The sequence below is a fragment of the Elephas maximus genome, chromosome 15 (assembly GCF_024166365.1).
Source record: "Elephas maximus indicus isolate mEleMax1 chromosome 15, mEleMax1 primary haplotype, whole genome shotgun sequence".
NCBI lineage: Eukaryota > Metazoa > Chordata > Mammalia > Proboscidea > Elephantidae > Elephas > Elephas maximus.
The window spans coordinates 55,339,818-55,363,703 of NC_064833.1; the positions used below are offsets into that span (position 1 = coordinate 55,339,818).

Genomic DNA, 23,886 nt, shown 5'->3' on the forward strand with positions numbered 1-23,886 from the left:
TATTCTAATTCAGACTTCAAATTACTGAACTATGGAAAAATTTTATACACACCTTCTGTGGTAAGATATTATCAAAATATTGCTACTTAAATCTAAATCAAACACTAAAAAATAAAAATTGAACATACCCTGATGGCAAAGTTTCTGTGTTGGCACTTCCAGGCTGCTGCCGTATAGGTTCCGCACACCCATCTGACTGTCTTATTTTGGCTGCTTCATAAGCAGAACTATTTTCTGAACTAGAGGCGGCAGGCTCTAGGGTACTTATAGCTTCTGATTCCAGTGCTGAGCTGGTAGAAGGGATACATTCATTGTTTTCTGAGGAAGGTGGTATTTCTTGAACTGAAGGATCCTCAACAGTAGTACTAGTGCAATTTGAAGACAAGGTGGGTTCTTCAGATGCTATTGCAGGCCCCGCGCTGGACGTGTTAGCAGTTGGTGCAGATGAGGATGACTCTCCATTAACTAAGAGGGGAAAATTCATAAGACGATCTATCAGGTAATGACAAAGAAATCAATTAACTAATCAATCAATTATACTTATTCAGAGCCTATAAAATAAGACAAATTATATTTTCAAGTTGCTCACATTTGAGGAATACACAACATGTAAATGATAAAATGTAACTTAAAGAGAAAACAACGTTAGGATAACGAATGTTTTGCCTTGGAATTATAAATTCTAAAGGAAAGTCTGCATGGGCTATATAAAAACTTAAAAATGATCCCTTTCAATCTCTCTTATTTCATGCAAATGGTAGCTAATATCTAAAGAGCGCTTCTGCTAATAGTAGGAAGTATACAGTGGCATTAATTCTTAAGATAGTATTACTGGAGATGGCAAAAAAATTTCACAGAGAAATAACCCAGTACCAGGACCCAGAGACATACTTTTCTTTATTTTCATTTTTCTGGTTGGTGAAAGACGTCAATGCATATGGGAGTGTGGCGTGGCCCTTTCTGGGACATGGACACTTCACCCTGGAACTCTTTCTAGACCTCGCCCTATGCATCTCCTCTTCATTTGTATCCTTCTTACTATATTAAAACTGTAGGTATAGCATTTTCCATGAGTTGTCGTAGCAAACTATTGAACCCAAAGGAATACCAGCATTATTACCATTTTATTGGTGAGAAAACTGATAATTTACATGTCCATAAAAATTGTTCTTCCTCCACCCACAACTGATTATTGTCCAAGGACTATGCTAGATGTTTTAGATCAATGATCTAATTTAAGTTTCAAAACAATCCATTAAGGTAGCTCATTGAGTTGCTGTTGTGTTGTTGTTAGGTGCCGCTGAGTCGGTTCCAACTTACAGCAACCCTATGCACAAGAGAATGAAACGCTGGTCGTGTGCCATCCTCACAACTGTTGCTATGCTTGAACTTCTTGTTGCAGCCACTGTGTCGATGCATCTCGTTTAGAGTCTTCCTCTTTTTCGATGACCTTCCACCATGGTATATTTAATATTCTTCACCAACACAATTCAAAGGTGTCAATTCTTCTTCGGTCTTCCTTATCCTCTGTCCAGCTTTTGCACGCATATGAGATGACTAAAAACACCATAGCTCGAGTCAGGCGCACCTTAGTCCTCAAAGTGATATCCTTGCTTTAAAGAGATCTTTTGGAGCCGATTTGCCCAATGCAATGTGTCTTCTGATTTCTTGACTGCTGCTTCCATGGGTGTTAATTGTGGATCCAAGTAAAACGAAATCCTCTATAACCTCAATCTCCTCTCCGTTTATCATGATGTTGCCTACTGGCCCAGTTACGAGGATTTTTGTTTTCTTTATGTTGAGGTGTAAATCCATACTGAAGGCTGTAGTGTTTGATCTTCATCAGTAAGTGCTTCAAGTCCTCCTCATTTTCAGCAAGCAAGGTTGTGTCACCTGCATAATGCAGGTTGTTAACGAGTCTTCCGCCAATCTTGATGCCTCGTTCTTTTTCATATAGTCCACCTTTTCAGATTATTTGCTCAGCATACAGACTGAACAGGTATGGTGAAAGGATATAACTCTGACCCACACCTTTCCTGACTTTAAACCACACAGTATCTCCTTGTTCTGTTTGAACAGCTGCCTCTTGATCTATGTACAGGTTCCACATAAGCACAATTAAGTGTTCTGGAATTCCCATTCCCTACAATGTCATCCATAATTTGTTATGATCCACACAGTTGAATGCCTTTACACAGTCAATAAAGCACAGGTAAACATCCTTCTGGTATTCTCTGCTTTCAGCCAAGATCCATCTGACATCAGTAATGATATCCCCGGTTCCATGTCCTCTTCTAAATCCAGCTTGAATTTCTGGCAGTTCCCTGTCAATATACTGCTGCAGCCACTTTTGAATGATCTTCAGCAAAATTTTGCTTGAATGCAATATTAATGATATTGTTCGATAATTCTGCATTCAGTTGGATCATCTTTCTTGGGAATAGGCATAAATATGGATCTCTTCCAGTCAGTTGGCCAGGAAGCAGTCTTCCATATTTCTTGGCATAGACGAGGGACCACTTCCAGTGCTACATCCATTTGTTGAAACATCTCAACTGACATTCCATCAATTCCTGGCGCCTCGATTTTTGCCAATGCCTTCAGCGCAGCTTGGACTGTTTCCTTCAGTACCATCGGTTCCTGATCATATGCAACCTCTTAAAACGGTTGAACGTCGACTAACTCTTTTTGGTATAATGACTCTGTGTATTCCTTCCATCTTCTTTTGATGCTTTCTGCATTGTTTAATATTTTTCCCGTAGAATCCTTCACTATTGCAACTCGATGCTTGAATTTTTTCTTCAGTTTTTTCAGCTTCATAAACGTTGAGCGTGTTCTTCCCTTTTGGTTTTCTATCTCCAGGTCTCTGCACATGTTATCACAATACTTTGTCTTCTCGAGCCGCCCTTTGAAATCTGTTCAGTTCTTTTGCTTTATCGCTTTTTCCTTTTGCTTTAGCTACTCGATGTTCAAGAGCGAGTTTCAGGGTCTCTTCTGACAACCATTTAGGTCTTTTCTTTCTCTTCTGTCTTTTTAATATCCTCTTGCTTTCTGCATTCATGATGTCCTTCCACAACTCATCTGGTCTTCAGTCATTAGTGTTCAATACATCAAATCTATTCTTGAGGTGGCCTCTAAATTCAGGTGGGATATACTCGAAATCGTACTTTGGTGCTTGTGGACTTGTTCTAATTTTCTTCAGTTTCAATTTGAATTCGCATATGAGTAATTGATGGTCTGTTCCACAGTCGACCCCTGGCCTTGTTCTGACTGATGATATCAAGCTTTTCCATTGTCTTTTTCCACAGATGTAGTTAATTTGATTCCTGTGTATTCCATCTGGCAAGGTCTGTGTGTATAGTTGCCATTTGTATTAGTGAAAAAAGGTATTTGCAATGAAGAAGTCATTGGTCTTGCAAAATTCCAATCATGTGATCTCTGGTATTGTTTCTATCACCAAGGCCATATTTTCCAACTACTGATCCTTCTTCTTTGTTTCCAACTTTCACGTTTCAATATCTGTGCATCCCGACTGCATGTTCGATCAATTTCAGAATGAAAAAGCTGGTAAAAAATCTTCAATTTCTTCATCTTTGGCCTTAGTGGCTGGTGCGTAAATGTGAGTAAGGGTAGTATTAACTGGTCTTCCTTGTTGGCTTATGGATATTAACCTATCACTGACAGTGTTGTACTTCAGGATAGATCTTGAAGTGTTCTTTGTGACGATGAATTCAATGCCATTCCTCTTCAAGCTGTCATTCCTGGCATAGGAGACCATATGACTGTCTGATTGAAAAATGACCAATACCAGTCCATTTCAGCTCACTAATGCCTAGGGTATCGATCTTTATGCCTTCCATTTCATTTTTGATGATTTCCCATTTTCCTGGATTCATACTTTGTACATTCCACATTCCAATTAACGGATGTTTGTAACTGCTGCTTCTTATTTTGAGTCATCAGCAAATGAAGATCCTGAAAGCTTGACTTTATCCACGTCATTAAAGTTGACTCTACTTTGAGGAGGCAGCTCTTCCCCAATCGTCTTTTGAGTGCCTTCCAACCTGAGGGGCTCATCTTCCAGCACCCTATTAGACAATGTTCTGCTGCTATTCATAAGGTTTTCACTGGCTAATAATTTTCAGAAGTAGACTCCTGGGTCCTTCTCCCCAGTCTGTCTTAGTCTTGAAGCTCAGTTGAAACCTGTCCCCCATGGGTGACCTTGCTGGTATGTGAATACCCGTGGCATAGCTCCTAGCATCACAGCAACACACAAGCCCCCACACTATGACAAATGGACAGACATGTGGGGGGCTAATTGAGTACTACCCTCTTATTGTAAATGGGGGAGCTAAAATTTGACAATGTTAAATTTGTCCAAGGTCATACAATTAATAAATGGTAGGGCTGGATTTGAACCCAATCCTTTCAGAAGCCAAATCTAATCTTTGCACTACATCATGACTTTTGCCCATTTTAGATTAAAATAACTAACAATATCCAGCCAATGAACATATCAAATGGGTCCCGTTAGTCAACACTCAAAAGAACAGAAAGAAAACATAACCCTTGTGCAGCTGTCTCTAGTGAAAAGAAATTGTTTTAAACTCCTTAGTATAAGCTCACATCCCTTATTATCTGAACCTCTTGGGGCCAGGTCCCAGAATCCATAACTTTATAGAATTCAGAAATGTAGTATGGTGCATATATTGTATATTATAACAATACCTAAGCGGGTTCTGATGTTAACATTAATATTTCTGCAGCAAAATTTAAGTATACTCGCACTGCGATAAATGAAAGCTATAAAGAGCCTCATGTCAGTTCTAGTCATTTTGCCATCAAATGAGTTTACCAAACAAACACTTTAAATTTTAGAGATTTCAGGATTTTGGAAGCATAGGTAAGGAATTAAAGACATGTTATATGTTATACACAGAGTATAGACAACCCCACTATGACTGCAACTTCTAACTTCCAACAAGGAAAACTGATTTTTAAAGTCCTTAATTAGAAAACAGAGTATTTTGTACCACCACCATAAAAGGGATAGGCATTTCCCCCACTGCTTGAAAAAGTACCTGAATTCATCCTCCTAACATCCTCTCTTTGTATGAGAGATCATACAAAGGACAAGCCAAGTGGTTGCTACCAACAGAGAAGGTTCCGGAAGTCTTTTAAACCAGCCAATGGAATGAACACAGTTGAAATGTTTTGTCAGATGCCGCCAATGATAATAAGAGAAGATGAAAGTACTATCACTAAGTTAGTTGAGGAAGTATTATTTCAAGCCTATCACAGTATGAAAGACGAATAGGTTAACAGCTTAGAGACACTATAATAAACACATCAAAATGAACAGGAAAGCAAAGTGCAAAGAGTCGAGAGCCATACGGATGAATGTCAGTGAAAGCTCTTCTACTTCCTAGCTGTGACTTCAACTTCTCTGTGCATTAGTTCCTTCAAAAGAAAAAGGGAAAACTAGTACCCATTTCATAGAGCAACTGTGTGAGTTAAATCGGTTATGGATACATATAGTATCTACAACACCTATAGTACGAACATTGGCTATTATTATTACTATTCAGATTGTCTTAGGTTTCCTTACAGTTGTTTTGAATGTCACAGAAATTACTTATGACAGAGCCTTCACTTCTAGTCCCCCCATGCGTGTTATATTTTCACCTTGAAATTTCCAGCAGGATAAATAAGAGAGGCATGTGGGAAGCAAATTTATTCTCACTAGCTAGAGTCGATGAAGTATTTGACAAGCTGTAGAGTACCGTGGTGGCGCAATGATTAAAGTGTTCCGCAGCTAACCAAAAGATCAGAGGTTCAAACCCACCAGCTGCTCCATGAAAGAAAAGGCCTGGTGATCTGCTCCCATAAAGATTTCAGCTTAGCAAACCATATGGGGCAGTTCTACTCTGACCTCTAGGGTCACTATGAGTTGGAATTGACTCCATGGTACACAATAACACTATAGAAGAGATTCTACAATGAGGAGCACCTCAGTAAATCCTTTTTATATCAACATCTGAATATGTCCAAATGCAAAAACATGCAACAACTACTGGTCAATGAATATTTTTACCGGTCTGCTAAAATAGCTACACATTCTACAAGTAAGAGGTACCCCTCCAAATTTCAGATACTTTAAACGAAGGGAGATGAAAAGAATGAAATAAAATGATGGTATGAGACTTTCCAAAATGAATATTCAGTATTATACTTTTCGCAAACCAGGAGTGGACTAGTAAATGATTGGCCCTGCGATCTAATTAGTGCCAGAAAGAATGGAAGTGGATAAACCACTATGAATCCAATGACAATCCTATATAATAAATCAACTCATTTATCTGGTCACATTGTTGCTGTGAGGTGTCATCAAGTCAGTTCTGACTCATAGCAATCCCATGCACAACAGAACGAAACGCTGCCCGGTCCTGCGCCATCCTCATGATCACTGCCGTGCCTGAGCCCATTGGTACAGCCACTGTGTCAATCCATCTCGTTGAAGGTCTTCCTCTTTTACGTTGACTCTCTACTTTATGAAGCATGACGTCCTTCTCCAGGGACTGGTCCCTCCTATGACATGTCCAAAGTATGTGAGACGAAATCTCGTCACCCTCGCTTCCCACGAGCACTCTGGCTTTATTTCTTCCAAGACAGACTTGTTCATTCTTCTGGCCGTCCATGGCATACTCAATATTCTTTGGTAACACCTTAATTCAAAGGCGTCAATTCTTCTTCAGTCTTCTTTTTTCACTGTCCAGCTTTCACATACATTTTTATGAGGCAATCGAAAATATCATGGTTTGGGTGAGGTACACCTTAGTCCTAAAAGTGATATCTTTGCTTTTTAACACTTTAAAGAGGTCTTTTACAGCAGGTTTACCCAGTGCAGTATGTCATCTGAATTCTTGACTGCTGCTTCCATGGGGGTTGACTGTGGATCCAAGTAAAATGAAATCCTTGACAATGTCGATCTTTTCTCCATATATCACAATGTTGCTTATTGGTCCAGTTACATAGGGGTATTATTATTACTAGTATTTACAACCTCCTTGGAGAGTTCACAAGAAGTTACACTGTTTAAAATTTTAAAATTTTTTATGGGCGGGTAACTAGTTTTTTCTTTTCTTTCTTTTTGTTTTTGGAATGGCTAAGACAAATATTTGATAGAAAACCCTTCTAGGCTAACAGAATTTTAAGTTCTTATCAAATCCAGATTTTCTGGACCCATGGAGACTGGATGAACCCCCAAAACTATTGCCCTACGGTAATCTTTAAAGCAAAAATATCCCCTGAAATCTTAAAACCAGACAACAGTTTAGCTTAACTGGTAAAAATGCCTCGAGTATTATGTTCTTTTAAGAACTATCTATATGGAATCAAATTGACAACAGTAACTCAAAAGATTAGATATGAACCTTAGGGGCCAGTGAATTTATGTTAATGGGGAGGATCAAGTCAGAAAAGGAGGGTGAAAATGGTTGCACAACTCAAAGGATGTAATCAATGTCACTGAATTGTACATGTAGGAACTGTTGAAATGGTGCATGCCTTACTGTGTATACTCCCAACAACAACAAAATTAAATTAAAAACAACAATAATAAAAAACCCTTCTAGGCTAAAAAGCATTACATTCATTTACTCTTTATTGTGAAAAATTCCGGTTCTCAGGTCAATCATTTTTCTATGTGTTAGCAGATTTTTTAACAAATTATTGGCTCTTCCTATAGGTGCTTCCTCAGCATATGTTTTTAAAACTGTAAAATTTAATTTTTCAATTAACCAAACCATGAGCAAGTTGATTGTTTACCAAGTGCTGCACTGGCCACCTACAGAATGACTTAAATGATCTACACTACAATGTTAGCCATTATCCTACACTGAAGGATGATGTAAGACAGTTCTTTGCAACTCACTGTTGTATTTACTCTCTTGTATTACTTAGGATGTTGTTCATATACAGTGTCTTTTCATACAGATCCTTAAAAACCCAAGTATTAGAAATAGCAACTGTTTTAAACAGTCTGCTCTTAGAGCTAATTGTGAATAATCTAAGATGAGGTTTCCTTTTCTGTTTTACTAATAGAAATCTCAGTGTCACATCAGAAAATAGGGCGAAAAAAGCATTTTGCTCACTAATTTCACCCTAGTTATATCTATTTATCTTCCTTTTATTTTCCAGTTACCCTAAATTAATGTCTAAGAAGTTCTACTTATTGCGGGTACTTTGGAAACTATCTGTAAATTCACCTTTTTTTTTTTTAAAAAAAAGGCAGCATGTAATAAAACAAAACAAAAATATTATTCATACACGTCAGTTCCCATGTTTACAAAAACTCTCAGGGTATTCTTGGTAAAAACCTCTCATCGTTAGGTATAAATACATAATTCTTACCTATAAATTTCATTACTGAATTGCTTCTTTACGTCTATTTAATACTTTCTCATAAATAGACAAACATATGAAAGAACATAAGCTCTGGAATCAAAAGACCAGGATTCCAATTCGAGCTCCAACACGTATTACTTAGTACTGTATTTTAACAAAAATAACGCATGCCTTCTACATTTGTTTGCTAATTGCATCCTCCCCCTGCGTGCTATGCTAATTTTTTTATGGCAACACATAAAAATATTGGCATAGCAGCACTTAGGAACGTACCTCACAGGGGGAGGGAGCGGTTGGCAAACAAACATAGAGGGTGCATGCTATCTGTATAAAAATACAGTAATCTTAAGCAAGTGCTAAGATGTTTGAGTTTTGGGAGACTCATCTGAGTTAATATACAATCAAAAAATTTACTGATTTTACAGCAGAGTCCACTGAAAAATAGGATTGTAGAAAAATCTTCTTTAAATATTCCTTCTATAATAGAATAAAGCTTATTTTTGAAAAACATAAAACCTTCTGGCAGCTGTTTAATTTTCCTAAGTTACGTGCCAAGAAAAAAACTGTAATATTGAAAGACAGGTTAAAGGAAGTATTTGTTATTAACTTTTACTAACAAATCAGTGAATTCACTAAAGTTCTTTTAGAAATATATTTTACAACGTGAATTAAACAGCATATTTTGTGGCATTAAGCCTAAGAATCTAGGTATCATGTAAGTACTTATATAGGGGAATGTGTTGTGACTCCAAACTAATATATTTTTGGAATATCTTCCTAAATAATCTAGAGAAATTCAAATTATTAAAAAAAAAATTCCAGGGATTGTAATTTTAAAATTCTTATCGCAGTATAGAAAATTAAGACTGAACAAAAACAGAAGTGTAGGTATAGACACATAAACCTTAATTAACCTTTCATGTAAACAGTATGTCATAAATAGCCATGCTTACCAGTGTCACTGGCAGGCTCAGGTGTGAGTGGTTTTGGAGCTGGTGTATTTTGGGGTCTGGCAGCAACCTGAGACGGAGATGAAGATGTGTTGTCTCCATTAACTACATATGAACAGCATGAGTTTTGGACTAGAGTGTCTGTAGGTACATGATTATCTATTCCATTAGTAGTACATTCAATCGCCAACCTTTAAAAAAAAAAGATACCTTACTTCAATGAATTAAGTACAATTAAACAACGTTTCACCAGAACAGTTTAGGAAATATTTACTGAGTTCTTAATAGTCAAGCAAAGTACTAGGTATAAAGAGTAATGAATAAAAATATGGTAAGCTTTTATCACATAAAAGTTTAAATCACTTTCAATTCTAAGTGTACCTACACTGCCAGATAAAATAAATAATAAGACATACAGGTATACTAAGTCAAAATTAACCGATTCCGCCAAATGAATGTTCGAATTGTACATTTTAAATATTTAAATTTAAGAATATTAATCTCTAAAGGCTCTAAAAGTAGTTTCGAAAAGCAATGCTCATGAAACTTATAATAACCAATTCCAAACATAAGTATTGTAATTTTAATGAATACTGAAAAATAAGCTGAAAAAGTCTTCAAATGTTGATTACCAATTATTATATGCTAGGCACTAGAATTATGAAGTATATGATGATCAGAAAAAGCTAAGTATTATATCTAATAGAATTAGAAGAATTTACTGTATAAATAACTACAAATAAATAAAAACTACGATTGGAAAATCAAACATTTCAAATTTTATTGGCAGCGAATGGGGAGTCAGGCAATAATCATGAAAGTCACCAGGAGAGTTTTTCCAAATTACACATGTCTCTAATAACCTCCTAACTGATGTCTCTGCTTCCACTCTTATCACACTATCTGTTCCCCCTCCACAGAGCAGCCTGATCTCTCTCTCTCCAAGCTCCTCCTTGCTCACCTTGCAGATGTCCTATGTCAATTTTACTGCTTACAAAACAAAATGCTGAAGTCATCAGAAGTTTATTACAAACTGTTGTATACTAGGTAGTGAAACTATAAGGTTAATACAATCAGAAAAGATTAAATATTATGCTCTAGAGAGAGAAGAATTTACAGAACATAAATTAACCACGAATAAACTCAGGATTCTGCACTAGTTATTCCGTCTGCCCGGAATGCTCTTCCCGAAAAACTCTGCATGGATGGTTCATTCTCGGCTTTTTAATTTTAGCTCAAATGGCACTTCCTCACTGATGACTCCCTGACATCTCTCTTTAAAACAGCCTTCCTTCCATTCCTGTCACCTTGCCTTGCTTCAAGGATTCTATACTTCTTATCGCTATCTCTGATTAGCTTATCTGTTTCTCTACTTGTTTATATCTCCTTTTATCCCATCAGAATGTAAACATCATGGAAACAGGGAAGGTATTCCCAGTGCTTGGACTAGTCTCTGGCACCAAACCACAACCCAGTGCCATCAAGTAGATTCCGACTCATAATGACCCTATGCACAGATCAGAACTGCCCCTGCCCGTAGGGTTTCCAAGGAGCAGCTGGTGGATTTGAACTGTCAGCCTTTTGGATAACAGCTGTAGTTCTTAACCACTGTGCCACCGGAGCACCAAACAAGCACTCAATAATTATGTGTTGAATGAACAAATGGATAAATGAATGCCACCCTCCCCTCCCTGGTCACTTAGATGTTTGGAATGAGATACATGCAGAAATGTGGGCAATTAAGGTCTGAAAAAACGCCCCAGGGAATTCTGGTTGTATACCTCTCCCAGCTACCCAGTGGGAGTCAGTGATCCAGGAGTTCAGGTAAAAGAACCCGTGTGAAGTTCTTCTGGTGCTGCAGAGCTATCCTTTTATTCAAGATGTGTTACAACATAATAAACACGTGATCAAGCTCCTTTATGCAGCTAAAACTCTTTCAAAAACTATAAAAACAGACATATACATACACACACTAATACTTTTTGATTGATCTTTTTATGCTTAATTTTCTCAGTGTAAGTTACAAAATGGACACTAAATATATTTATTTAAGTCAAATAAATATTCGGAAGACAAACTTATCTGTTCTTTGATGAGAATCCTTTAACAGCGATTTAGAAGTAATGGTATTAGTAGCTCCCTAGATTAATAAAGGTCACACTTTATCACAGACCAAAGTGTTTTTTCAAATGCAGAAATGTTAATTTTACAGCAATATGTATTATTTAACATTTTCAGGTGCTAATTCCATTATAAGGAACCCTGGTGGCACAGTGGTCAAAACATTTGGCTGCTAACCGAAAGGTCGAAAGGTCAGCAGTTCGAACCCATAAGCAGCTTTGTGGGAGAAAGATGTGGCAAATCTTCTGTGAAGATTTACAGCCTTGGAAACCCTATGGGGCAATTCTCTTCTGTTCTGTAGGGTTGCAGTGAGTCAGAACTAACTCAACAGCAATGGGTTTGGTCAATTTCATTATATTTGAACTATTAATGCTTTTATTCCAATTTAAATATTTCAAACATAGCTCCTATTAATCATCAGGAAATGTGAATGCCAGGCAGTTTCTGCAAATGGCAGGATTTCTGAGGGAAGACCACAATCTGTGGAGAATCTATTTTCTAGTGATCTGCAAGAAGCTGCCAATTCAGACAACAATAAGATAATCATTTTTCCATAGTATCCAATTCTCTTTAGAATTTTATCAATAAAATATGCCTAAACAGAGATTCTAACAAGCCATTTTCCAATAAAAAAACAATAAGGCACTTGATACAAGCTATAACATGGATGAACCCTGAAAATATAATGTTAATTAAAAAAAGTTAGTCACAAAAGGTCACATACTGCATGATTCCATTTATATGAAACAGTCATAGTAGGCAAAACATAGCCACAGAAAGTAGATCTGTGGTTGCCAGGATCTGGGAGGAAGGAAGAATGGAAAGGGACTGCTCATGGGTACGGAGTTTCTTTATGTGGGTGATGAGAATTCTGAAAATACGCAGTGACTGTGCTTGCATAACTCTGAATATACTAAAAATCACGGAAATGTACTCTTTAAAAGGGCGAATTTTATGGTATGTGTATTATATATCAATAAAGCTGTTATTAAAAAACTATTTTCATAAGAATTCAGTCAGAATGACATATTTAGATCTATGCTTTTAAATTCTGTGGCAAATTCTAAACTAAGATGAAAGTTAAAAACTTCAGAAATGGAAATGTTACATCATGTTGCCACAAATAATAAAATAAAGTATTCTACCTGATAGTTGTCCTTGCTAAAGGCTCTCCATTTTCATGTAAGGCATCACCATTTTGCTGTATTTCTACTGAACGACAAGAAAAAATAAACTACGTTTTTTTACATAGTTCCTGCTGAGTTTTTTTCCTTGAATTTTAAAAACATATAAAGTTAGCTTACTGGTTGGAGATGAGCTGCCGTTTGCTAGATTTTCTTGCTCAACCACTAATCCATCAAGTACAACTGTCAATTCACCGGTTTGCACTACACCATTCTTGTTTTCCAAGGAAAGTTTTAATTGTTCTTTCACTCTTTCCACTAAGGAAAAAAAAAATCCTAACTTAAAAGCTGTTGCAACATAACAAAAATACGTTTAGAAATAAAAATACATTTCAAGAATTACTATAACTCAGTACTCAGCAGCAACATTTGAAAGAAATTATATGCATTTTTATCTGTAGCTCTTCTATGCTCCAGAGTTACCCCCTTTCACAGCCAGTTAAATATGCCCGTCTTTTTTTTTTTTTTAGTTACATAGTGCTGCTTTCAGAGAAATACCGCAAGTGGATGGCTTTAACAAAGAGAAATTTATTTCCTCACAGTAAAGTAGACTAAAAGTCCAAATTCAAGGCGTAATCTCCACATGAAGGCTTTCTCTCTCTGTTGGCTCTGGAGGAAGGTCCTTCTCATCAATCTTCCCCTGGAAAAGGAGCTTCTTCGGAACCCGGGGTCCAAAGGATGCGCTCTGCTCCCAGAACTGCTTTCTTGGTGGTATGAGGTCCCGTTGACTCTCTAGCTTCTCTCTTTTATATCCCAAAAGAAACTGGCTCAAGACAGAATCCAATCTAGTAGACTGAGCCCTGCCTCATCAAAAACTGCGGCCCAACCCCCCTCATTAACATCATAAAGGCAGGATTTACAGTACACAGGAAAATCACATCAGATGACAAAATGGTGGGTAATCACCATAGGAGGAATCCTGGCCCAGCCAACCTGATACACACATTTTTGGGGGACACAATTCAATCCATGATAGCCCCCCATTCTTTCAATATCATCTTTAATTGCTTCTTTGTATGTTATAAACCTCACAGAACATATAAGTAATCCAGATAATACCACACTATAACACTTCGGCCTCTTGCACCTTTCAATTAATATATGCTGGTCATGAAGTTATAAGTGTCTATAAAGATCTTCCTCAGCCCTTTTTATAGTACTTCGTTGTGTGTGGACACACCATAGTTTATTCCAACAGTCACCTGTTGAGGGATGTTTGTTTCTAGTTTTTTTGTTATTACAAAATCTTTATCTCCTTGGTCCTTCGCACCTGCGTATAAATTTCAAATGCATTTGTCAAGATCCGTGAAAATACCTTTTGGGGCTTTGCGTACAATTGCAGTGACGATAAATCAATTAAGAAACTGACATTCTTAGGATATTGAGTTTTCTTATTCAGGAACACAGATTATCTTTTAAGTTAGGTCTTTTTTACTGTGATTCAGTAATGTTTTATCGTTTTCTGAACACAGATCTTACATACCTTTTGTTAGATTTAGTTGCCAGGTAATTTATAAATTGTTGCTATTATAATCACTGACTTCAAAACAAAACAGAGAAAGAACAACAAAAACAAAACAAAAACGCATTTTGTGTTTGTTTCTAGAACACAGAAATTCACCATGGGGTAAAAAAAAACCCAACCAAACCCATTGCCATCGAGTCAATTCTGACTCATAGCAACCCTACAGGACACAGTAGAACTGTTCCACGGAGTTTCCAAGGGGTGGCTGGTGGATTCGAACTGCTGACCTTTTGCTTAGCAGCCAAGCACTTCTACTTTTAAAAATAATTTGTTTATAGTTTTGTATTTTCCATACAATGATAGTGTTAGTATATGTCAGCTCTTTTTCTTCCTTTTTAATCTGCTTTTTTTTTCTTGTTTTTCTGAATGGGCTCCAGTACAATTATGAACAGATGATTCCGGGCATTCTTTTTTGTCCCTGATTTCAAAGGAAATAAACCTAATACTTAAACAAAAAAAAAATTATGTCAGTTATACAAATGCAGCCCTTTAATCTATTCAGTTGGCTTAGATTAAGCCACAACTGGGGTAGCTGGTTAGGATCTGTCTTCCAAGAAGGCCCGATCAATCTGTTGGGGACAGTCCCACTAGTGACCCGCATTAAATGCTACCTCAAATGATGTACACTTACAACATCCACCGGACTTATGCACCAAACCACAGCTCAACATCCAAAACGGATGATGGGCATACCAGGACTTGGAACTGCTTTGCTTCTTTTTCTGGCACCCTGATGGAAGTCGTGGGTGGACTGTTTGGGGAATGGTCTGTCTCTATACCTCCCATCCAGCCTGCTTAAGTAAGGCTTTGGGCCCAGAATATTCTCTGATAAGGAGGCTGGGAGCTGGGTCACCTTCACTCTCCCAGTTCCTTCTCCTTACCAGGGAATACTTCCCCCCGTTCTTGGCACACAGTAACTTTGTCTTTTGCACATGCATGGGCACCACATGGCACCTGTCCAACCCCACTGCCTATATCTGTTTCCAGCAGGGAGGGAACTGGGTCTCTCGTACTGTAGCAGAAGACGGGGAACATCCCAAGTTGTAAAAGTCAGTCTCAAGGGGGTGGACTAAAGGGAAAACAGGTTTTGTGAGGCCGAACATGTGTGCCCTCATGTAGTCCACTAGTTCATTACCGTTTGCTGAATTAATCTTACGTTAAGTCCCTGGTTTGCAGTCACTATTATCCACCACCACTATAAAACCTCTGCCCTCTCACTGTGGGGTACAGAGAAAGCTGCCTGGATCCTGGAGCTGTCCAGGACTTGGCCTTCGTATGTAAGTTTCCCTAACAAACTCCTTCATCGCCAAAAAAAATATGTCAGTTATAGCTTTTGTAAGTAACTCAAAATATCATTTCTAGTAGGTACAGGTTGCATAAATTATTTTTTATCCTAGTTTGCTAGTAATCTTTATGATGAGTGAGTGCTAAATTTTATCCAATGTTTTTTCTGCATCTACTCATAGTCTTTTGATATTTCTCCTTTAATTGTTAATGTTATGAATTATAATGACATACCTCCTAATGTTCAAATCGCCCTTGCAGTTCTGGGAAAAACTCAACTTGGTTATGTATATCATCTTTCATAAATACTGCTGAATTCAGTTAACTAATAATGTTCATGAGAATAGCCTGTAATTTTCATGTTCTCCTGGTGAGGTTTTGACATCAAGATAATATCTACTTCATGGTGTTGGAGAATTTTTTTTTCTTCTAGTCTTTGGAAGAGTTGTCAACACTGGGATGATATCTTTCTTGAAAATTTAGAATAACTAGTCTGTAACACTACCTGGCATTTTTTTACGGAAAGATTTAACTACTGATTCAACTTCCTTAGTAGTTACAGTGCTATTCGCGCTTTCTATTTCTTCTTCATTCCATTTTGGAAGGTTTTTTTTTTTTTTTTTTCTTAAAAGGAATTTGAACATTCCATGTGTGTTTTCAATTTCCGAGCATAAGATCTTTCATATTCTATTAATCCTTTTACCTGCTGCTACATCTGTAGTTATGTCCTTCACTTTAGTCCTAATATCATCTATTTGTGATGTTTCCTGAGCACTCTTTACTGATATTTTCAAATAAACAACTTTTGTGTTTGTTGATATTCTTTCTGGGCTTTTTTTTTAAAAAACTGATTTTTAATCTTTATCATTTTCCTTCTACTTTTTGGAGATTTATTGTTATTTTTCTAACTTCTTAATTGGATGATTAGCTCATGTGTTTTCATTCTTTCTTACACAAAATTATATGCCTATACATTTTCCTTTAAGTACCACTTCTGCTAAATCTTAAAAGTTTTGATAATATTTTATTACCGAGTTTTGAGTATTTTAAAACTTCAGTTACAAACTTCTTTGACTTATGTTATTCAAAAGTACTAAAACATCTTTTTTAATATATGTTGGGATTTCAAAATTAAGGTCAGAGACTGACTATATGACATGAATTTTTTAAATCTGAAACTTGATTTATAGTATAGAATGTTATCCATTTTTGTAAATTTTCCATGGTGTGTGAGAAAAATAAAAACCAAACAAGTTGCAATTGAGTCAATTCCAATTCACGGTGACTCAATGTGTGCAGAGTAAACCGTAATCCAAAGGGTTTTTAAGGCTGTGACCTTCTGGAAGCAGGTCTCCAGATTTGATTTGAAGTACCTATGGGTTTTTTTTTTTTTTTATGGGTAAGCTTGAACCACTAACCTAATGGTCAAGTACTTAAATGTTTGCGCCACCCAGGGACTCAGGGAAAAGAACAAGTTCTAATTCTCTCATCATTGGTGGCAGAGTTCTATTTAGGTCTACTGTATCAAGTTATGTTCAAATCTGAAGCTATCCCTTATCAATAACTGAGAAAATTCTTATTATCATGGTGAATTTTTCAATCTCTCCTTACACTTTCTTTTCTTACTAAATACTATGTTTTGATGCTATTTTTACTTAATGCACCTAAGCTCAAAATTCTTGTGTCTTTCTGATAGTGAACTTTCTTAACTACTGATCTTTAGTTCCATTTTGTCTAATAAAGTTATTCCAACTTTTGGGTACTTCCAATTTTTCTGTGTTCTAAGTCTTTAAGGGTGATTCTTGTAGCTATATCATGTAGCTAAATTTTTTAAAAATCCAATCTGACAATTAGTGTCTTTTAACTGACCAGTTTAGTTGGTTTACATTTACTGCAATTGTTGGTAATTGGCTTATCATTTTTGATGCTATTTAACCCATTTCCCCCCAGTGTTTCATTTATCTCCTTTCTTATTTTTTTAAAGACTTTCTCATTTCCCCCTTTTTTATACTAGCTTGAAATTTAAACATAGCTGTTGATATTTTCATGGTTTCTCTGAAAATTTTGTCATACATATTTAACTTAAATAAAACAATATTGTCCTTCCCCTACCAACCCATGAACAAACTACCAAGAATTTAGAACACGTGAATTTCAGTCAACTCTCTCTCAACTTACATGCTATGTATATAATGATGTTGTTGTCAGGTGCCGTCAAGTCAATTCTGACTCATAGTGACCCCATGTGACAGAACACAACCACCCTGTAGGGTTTTCTACTATAATCATTATAAACCAAAAAAGAAAAACCAAACTCATTGCCACCAAGTAGATTCTGACTCACAGCGACCCTACAAGACAGAGTAAAACTGTCTCATAGTTTCCAAGGAGCACCTGGTGGATACCAACTGACGATCTTTTGGTTAGCACCCATAGCTCTTAACCACCAGGGTTTCCGTAATCATTATAGGAGCAGACTATCAGGTCTTTTCTCTCACAGAGCCACTATCTTCCCTTAAAAATTGTCATTATTATTTTATACAATGTTTGTTTAGATTTATACACATGGCTATCAGTTTTTAATTGCTCATCAATTATTCTTGCATCTCTCATCATCTGACAACAACATCATTATATACATAGCATGTAAGTTGAGAGAGAGTTGACTGAAATTCAAGTGTTCTAAATTCTTGGTAGTTTGTTTATGGGTTGGTAGCGGAAGGACAATATTGTTTTATTTAAGTTAAATATTGTATGACAAAATTTTCAGAGAAACCATGAAAATATCAACAGCTATGTTTAAATTTCAAACCAGTATAAAAAAGGGGGAAATGAGAAAGTCTTTTTAAAAAAACAAGAAAGGAGATAAATGAAAACACTGGGGGGAAATGGGTTAAATAGCATCAAAAATTATAAGCCAATTTTCGTTATTGTTAAAGAATAGTCCTTCACAATAGGTCTCTTGGCGGGGAATTCTCTCCTTTTTTGTTTATCTGTAAATGTCTGTATTCTCGTCCTTGACAGTTTTGTTGGGCATACAATTTTACACTGACCATCTTCTCTTAACTCTATGAAGATATTCCACTATCTTTTCCTATTACTGCTAATTCTATGATTCTAATTACCATACTTTTGTAGTTGGATCTATTTTTTTCTATATGGTTGCTTTCAAGGCCTTTTGTGTTATGCACTTCACTGTGTTATGTGTAGGCATGACTTGCTCCTATCTTACTCAGGATATGATGGATCTGTGGGTTCACGTTTTTCATCAGTGTTCAAAAATTTGCAGTCTTATCTCCTCTACTCCACCCTCTATTTCATGGGTCAGCGAACTAGTCTGCAGGCCAAATGTGGCCTGTTGCCTGCTTCTGTAAATAAACTTTTATTGGAATACAGCCACATACATTCATTTATATACTTCTACGGCCACCTCCACACTACCACGGCAGAGTTTAATAGTTGTTACAGAGACTGTATGGACTGTAAAGCCTAAATATTTACTGTTTAGCTCTTTATAGGAAAAATTTGACAACCCCTGCTTACGATGCTTGTTTCCTTACGTTCTTACGATTTACAATCATTGATGATGAATTCATTTTCTAATATTAATCTAAGGGAAATATCTAGACTTTATTACAGTCAAGCTTTGCTTTTGATTTTGCTTCTGCCAGTGGCTTGAGGGTCCTCAAGAGTCTAGACTGTACCACCTATTGCCACTGCCGTCCAGTCGATTCCGAATCATAGAGACCCTATAGGACAGAGCAGAACTACCCCACAGAGTGTCCCAGGAGTGCCTGGTGGATGTGAACTGGCAACCTCTTGGTTAGTAGCCGTAGCCCTTAACTACGCCACCAGGGTTTCCAAACAGAGGAATCCAATCTAACTGTTAGACATGGTACCCTAAAAGCTGCTACCAACATCACACACTATCTTAACCCCAGTTCATGATGTTTTCTTTGCCTTTATTTATTTTTTTTTTTGAAGAAGCGGGGCCTTGGAGACTACCCCTACCTCTTTACAAAACCATCAATGCTGCAAAGACTTGTTCTAACCAGGATCTAGGTGTCCTGCATGGCAAGTGTTCATAGCACCTAGTCTTCCAGAATTCGGAACATGGAAGTTTGAAGTGTATTTTTGAATCATAAAATTAGGAAGATTATCACATAAATAATTCTCATCTATGTATGCGTGAGAAGGTAAGGGTGGGGGATGTTATTCTATCACAATAAAAACAGATAAACTCAGACATATTTCATTCGTTCAATATTTAAGTGCTTAAGTGCGCCAGATACTGTACCCTAAGGAAGCAGGAAAAACCCTGACCAACCCAAAGTAGAACTCCTTGCCATTACTCTGGTTATCCTTTGATGGACTTACTGCCATCTGCACTTCCTCAATTAAACTAAAGCCTCTAACAGAAGTGATCTAGCCTGCTAAATCAGCAATGTATCTTCAGTATCAGACAGAGATAGGTACTTAATAAATATTTTTTTTAAATAAATGATTAAGATAGTCATATTCTCAGGGAACTCATATTAGTAGGGCAGAAGCTGATTCTTCCTACCTTGTAGATGTTATTCCTTAGCTTAAACAGGGCAACAGAACAATCTGACAGTGAAAATAGAGGAGAAAATGAGGAGCTAGATATATAACTAGATAATTTATCCTGTAGCCATGGATTTGCCAAGGACATACCCTTCCTGTGTCCACATAAAACAAAAGATCTTTGAAAATCTTGTTTTTTAAGGGGTTTTGGTTTTACAATTCATATTTGGCTCAGGTTCACATTCTGAAGCTCTTTCTAAAAACTGGTTACATTGTATTAATTATGTAATGCTGAGTAACAAATTACCCTAAAGTTTTATCACTTTAAGTAATAATGACTATTATTGCACATAGTTTCTGTGGGTCGGGAACTTGAATGGGCTCGAGAATCTGCTTACAAGGGGGCTCATACACATGGCTGGCAAACTGGTGCTGGCTGCTGAGAGGAGTCCTCAGTTCCTCTCCATCTGGGCCTCTCTACAGGGCTTCTTGAGTGTCTTCACAATGGTCACCTGTTTTCCCCAGCATGAGTAATCTAAGAGATCAAGGCAAAAGCTGAAATGCCTTTTATGACCTAATATTGGGAGCCACAAACTATCACTTCTGCCATATTCTAATGGTCACACAGACCATCCCTGATTCAGTAGGGGAGGGGACTACACAAAAGCGTGAAACACCAGAAGGCAGGAATTACCGGGGACACCACTTTGGAAGCTGGCTACCATACACGTAAATCTGAGCATAATAGAATTTTAGAAATGAAATGAGTGCACAAGGTTACACAACTTGAAGTGACAATTCAAAGAATAACCAGGTTCTCTGATTCCTAATTCTCAATATAAAAAGATAATTGTTTATTGTGAATCACTTTGGACATAATGCCCAGTGTTTAAATGGTAGCCATTTGACTTCTCTCTGGAGTGTTTAAAGCAGTTTTGTCAGTCTCAAAATTGAAACACAAAGTAAAATTCTGTATACATTCCAACATTGGATTTTAGCCACACTACTCTTACACTCTTCCCATGGGTATAGAGGGTTTTTCCTGTGTAATTTAAGAAATACCAGGGCTGATAGGGAGAAAGATGTCAGTGGTTTAAACGTATCCAGTGTTGGTGGCATAGAGAAAAGAAAGCCAAAAATACCATGCATCTCTGCAGAGCCAATTAAATAACTTCCGTAATTTAGAATGGCATTCAAGTGATCTGAACACATAACTGAAGGTTAATTGAGGCGCAAATGATGACTTAAATCCACAAAGTCTGAAAGGATGCATTAGAGGACTACATGAGCAATAGCTCTGGGCACAATCCAACTAGTTTCATTACAAGGACTAAAAGCTCACCAAGATTTGAAACGTGAAGGAATTTCCCTTGTAAACTGGAGTTGAATTTTTACTGGAAAAATACAGGTTATTTTATTTGGGTGAGCTGTGGGATTTACTTAATGCTGTGGATGGCTGCAACCACTTACTATAACATGGAAGCTGAAGCAATGAAAATCTTCAAAGACAGAAGAAATACCTATTCAAATAAATTAATTCCCTACCCTTACCCCACAAACAGCAGAAGGGGTAGGTAAAAAAAACATGAAGGTATAAGAAGAAAATGTCAGAACTTTGAGCAAAGGCAGAAATTAGCCTCATAAATTGGAAGAGGGGCAATGACCTCGACAACGGCAAAATTCATTTTGGTATGGAAGACTGTTGGACCCTTATCGCAGTGGAAGTGGGGGATGCTCAAACAGTGTGGATTCTTTACACATTTTTTATGTTTCTTAATACGTGTTTATTGAATGAGAAGAAAAGCTTCACATCTAATAAAGTGAAAAAATTAATTTTAAGAACTTCTAACTTTTCTCAAGTTATCAGAGTATATAAAACGTAAACTACCTAACTTTTGAGAAGACAGAAAGCTTTGAACCACATATATCAAAACAATGAAGGGATCTGCTTTTCTAAAAATCACAAATATAAGAAATGAGAAGATAACCCTTATTGGTTGTTAATAAAAGGAAAAATAAAGTTAAAAAAGAACTCAGTTCTGATTTAAAAAACTGCAGAGATCAAAATAATAAATCCTTAAGTTGAATGAGAAAACTTTTAAAATCTTAGGCAAATAAAACAAGATTTATCGGTTAATATATGCTATGAAGATTCTTTAAATAAAACCATAAGAGCTATTAAAAAGAAATGACGATTTCTTAAAACTAGAAATATAACGCTAAACATGAAAACTTAAAAACAGCACTAGCAGCAGCAAAGAAATGACTTAAAAACTGTTTAATCAAAACCAAAACACAGATAAACACAGGACAAATGTGATATACCTAGAAAAAGAAATCATGATGATTATATTAATAAGGGTTCCAGAAGAAATACCAAAGATAAACAAGATTCAAAGTTTCTTTCTTAGTTTACTTAGTTCCAAAAAAAGATTTAAAGGGGGATTCAAAAAACCAGTTGCCACCAAGCTGACTCCAACTCATGACAGCCTCATGTGTGTTAAAACTAGAGCTGTACTCCATAGGGTTTTCAAGGTGGGTTTAAGGAAGTTTATATTGAAAGATAAGGGTAGTTTTTAAAGGTTACATTCCAATAGCACTTAGACAAAAACAATGATCCCACTAGAGACCCTGCATCACTGGCAACACAAAAAAGGGGGCAGGAGCACTGCCAGGTAAGTTTAACATTAAAATATTAACGGGTCAAATTCATTCATTAAAAAAATTGGGTAGCAACAAGAGGAAATTAACTTAGATGGACTTTCTATACCATCATTCATAATAACTCCACAGTGACTCTAGAGGACAGAGCAGAACTGCCCCATAGGGCTTCCAAGGAGCAGCTGATGGATTTGAACCACAACCTTTTGGTTAGCAGCGATATCACTTAACCACTGCACCACCAGGGCTTCAACAAGTCGGTATGTTAACATACAACTCTTGAAAATACCAAGGAAGTGACCGGTATCACAATATAACTACTTTCAAAAAAGGATAATAAAGCATATTCAGAAAAAAATGGGAGGACTACCCTGGATGGGAGAGGTCAGAGTACTAAGCTATAGGCAGAAAATTGGAGAAACTGAAGGAATGCTCTGAAGTCCAAGTATGAGTTGGACTTTATCTCCTAGCCAAGTGCATTTTCAAACTGGTTTGAGGAACAGGGTTCCACAAAAGTTAGTTCAGGGACCGTTGGGGGAAAAAGTGTGGATACATCTGAGTGTGTGCATGTTTGCGTGGTTCAATATTACTGCATGCTTTATATATTGGGATTCTACAGGAATAACCAAATGAAATCTGAATGCAGAATAAGTTTTTTATTAATTTGATCAAAAATCAAGTTTGTCTGCAAAGAAATATTCTTAATATTTGGCTGTTGGCAGTGGGAGCTACTGAAACAATACAGATGAATAAGTCTATTTTCAAGCTGCTCATTAACTGCACTTTGTGGTTCAGAGTTTTTATAAATGTCCTCTCAAATTCCTACAATAACTTTTCCATTATGACTAAACCTTTCATCCTTTAAAAGTACCCTAGAGTATCAGACTCAAGGTCATATTTTGGCTCTCGTGGGCTTGCTCTGATTTTCTTCAGTTTCAGCTTGAACTTGCATATGAGCAATTGATGGTCTGTTCCACAGTTGGCCCCTGGCCTTTTTCTGACTGATGATATTGAGCTTTTCCATCGTCTATTTCCACAGATGTAGTCCTTTGACTTCCGTGTGTTCCATCTGGGGAGGTCCATGTGTATAGTCACCGTTTACGCTGGAGAAAGAAGGTATTCGCAATCAAGAAGTCATTGCTCTTGCAAAATTCTATCATTCGATCTCCGGCATTGTTTCTATCACCAAGGCCATATTTTCCAACTACTG

General features: G+C 36.8%; 1 protein-coding gene across 9 annotated transcripts in view; it reads right to left on the bottom strand.

Annotated features, from left to right (window-relative positions):
* WWP1 (WW domain containing E3 ubiquitin protein ligase 1) overlaps window positions 1-23,886 on the bottom strand; it is a 119,754-nt gene that overhangs the window by 46,418 nt on the left and 49,450 nt on the right. For 7 of the 9 annotated variants that reach the window (XM_049854441.1, XM_049854435.1, XM_049854437.1 and 4 more), the window contains 4 exons: window positions 12,782-12,919; window positions 12,623-12,689; window positions 9,360-9,547; window positions 129-492 (listed from right to left, as the gene is read on the bottom strand). In XM_049854441.1, the coding sequence (XP_049710398.1) occupies window positions 129-492; window positions 9,360-9,547; window positions 12,623-12,689; window positions 12,782-12,919 (757 nt within the window). The remainder of the gene's footprint in view (window positions 1-128; window positions 493-9,359; window positions 9,548-12,622; window positions 12,690-12,781; window positions 12,920-23,886) is intronic. The other 2 variants (XM_049854442.1, XM_049854443.1) reach the window with 2 other exon arrangements.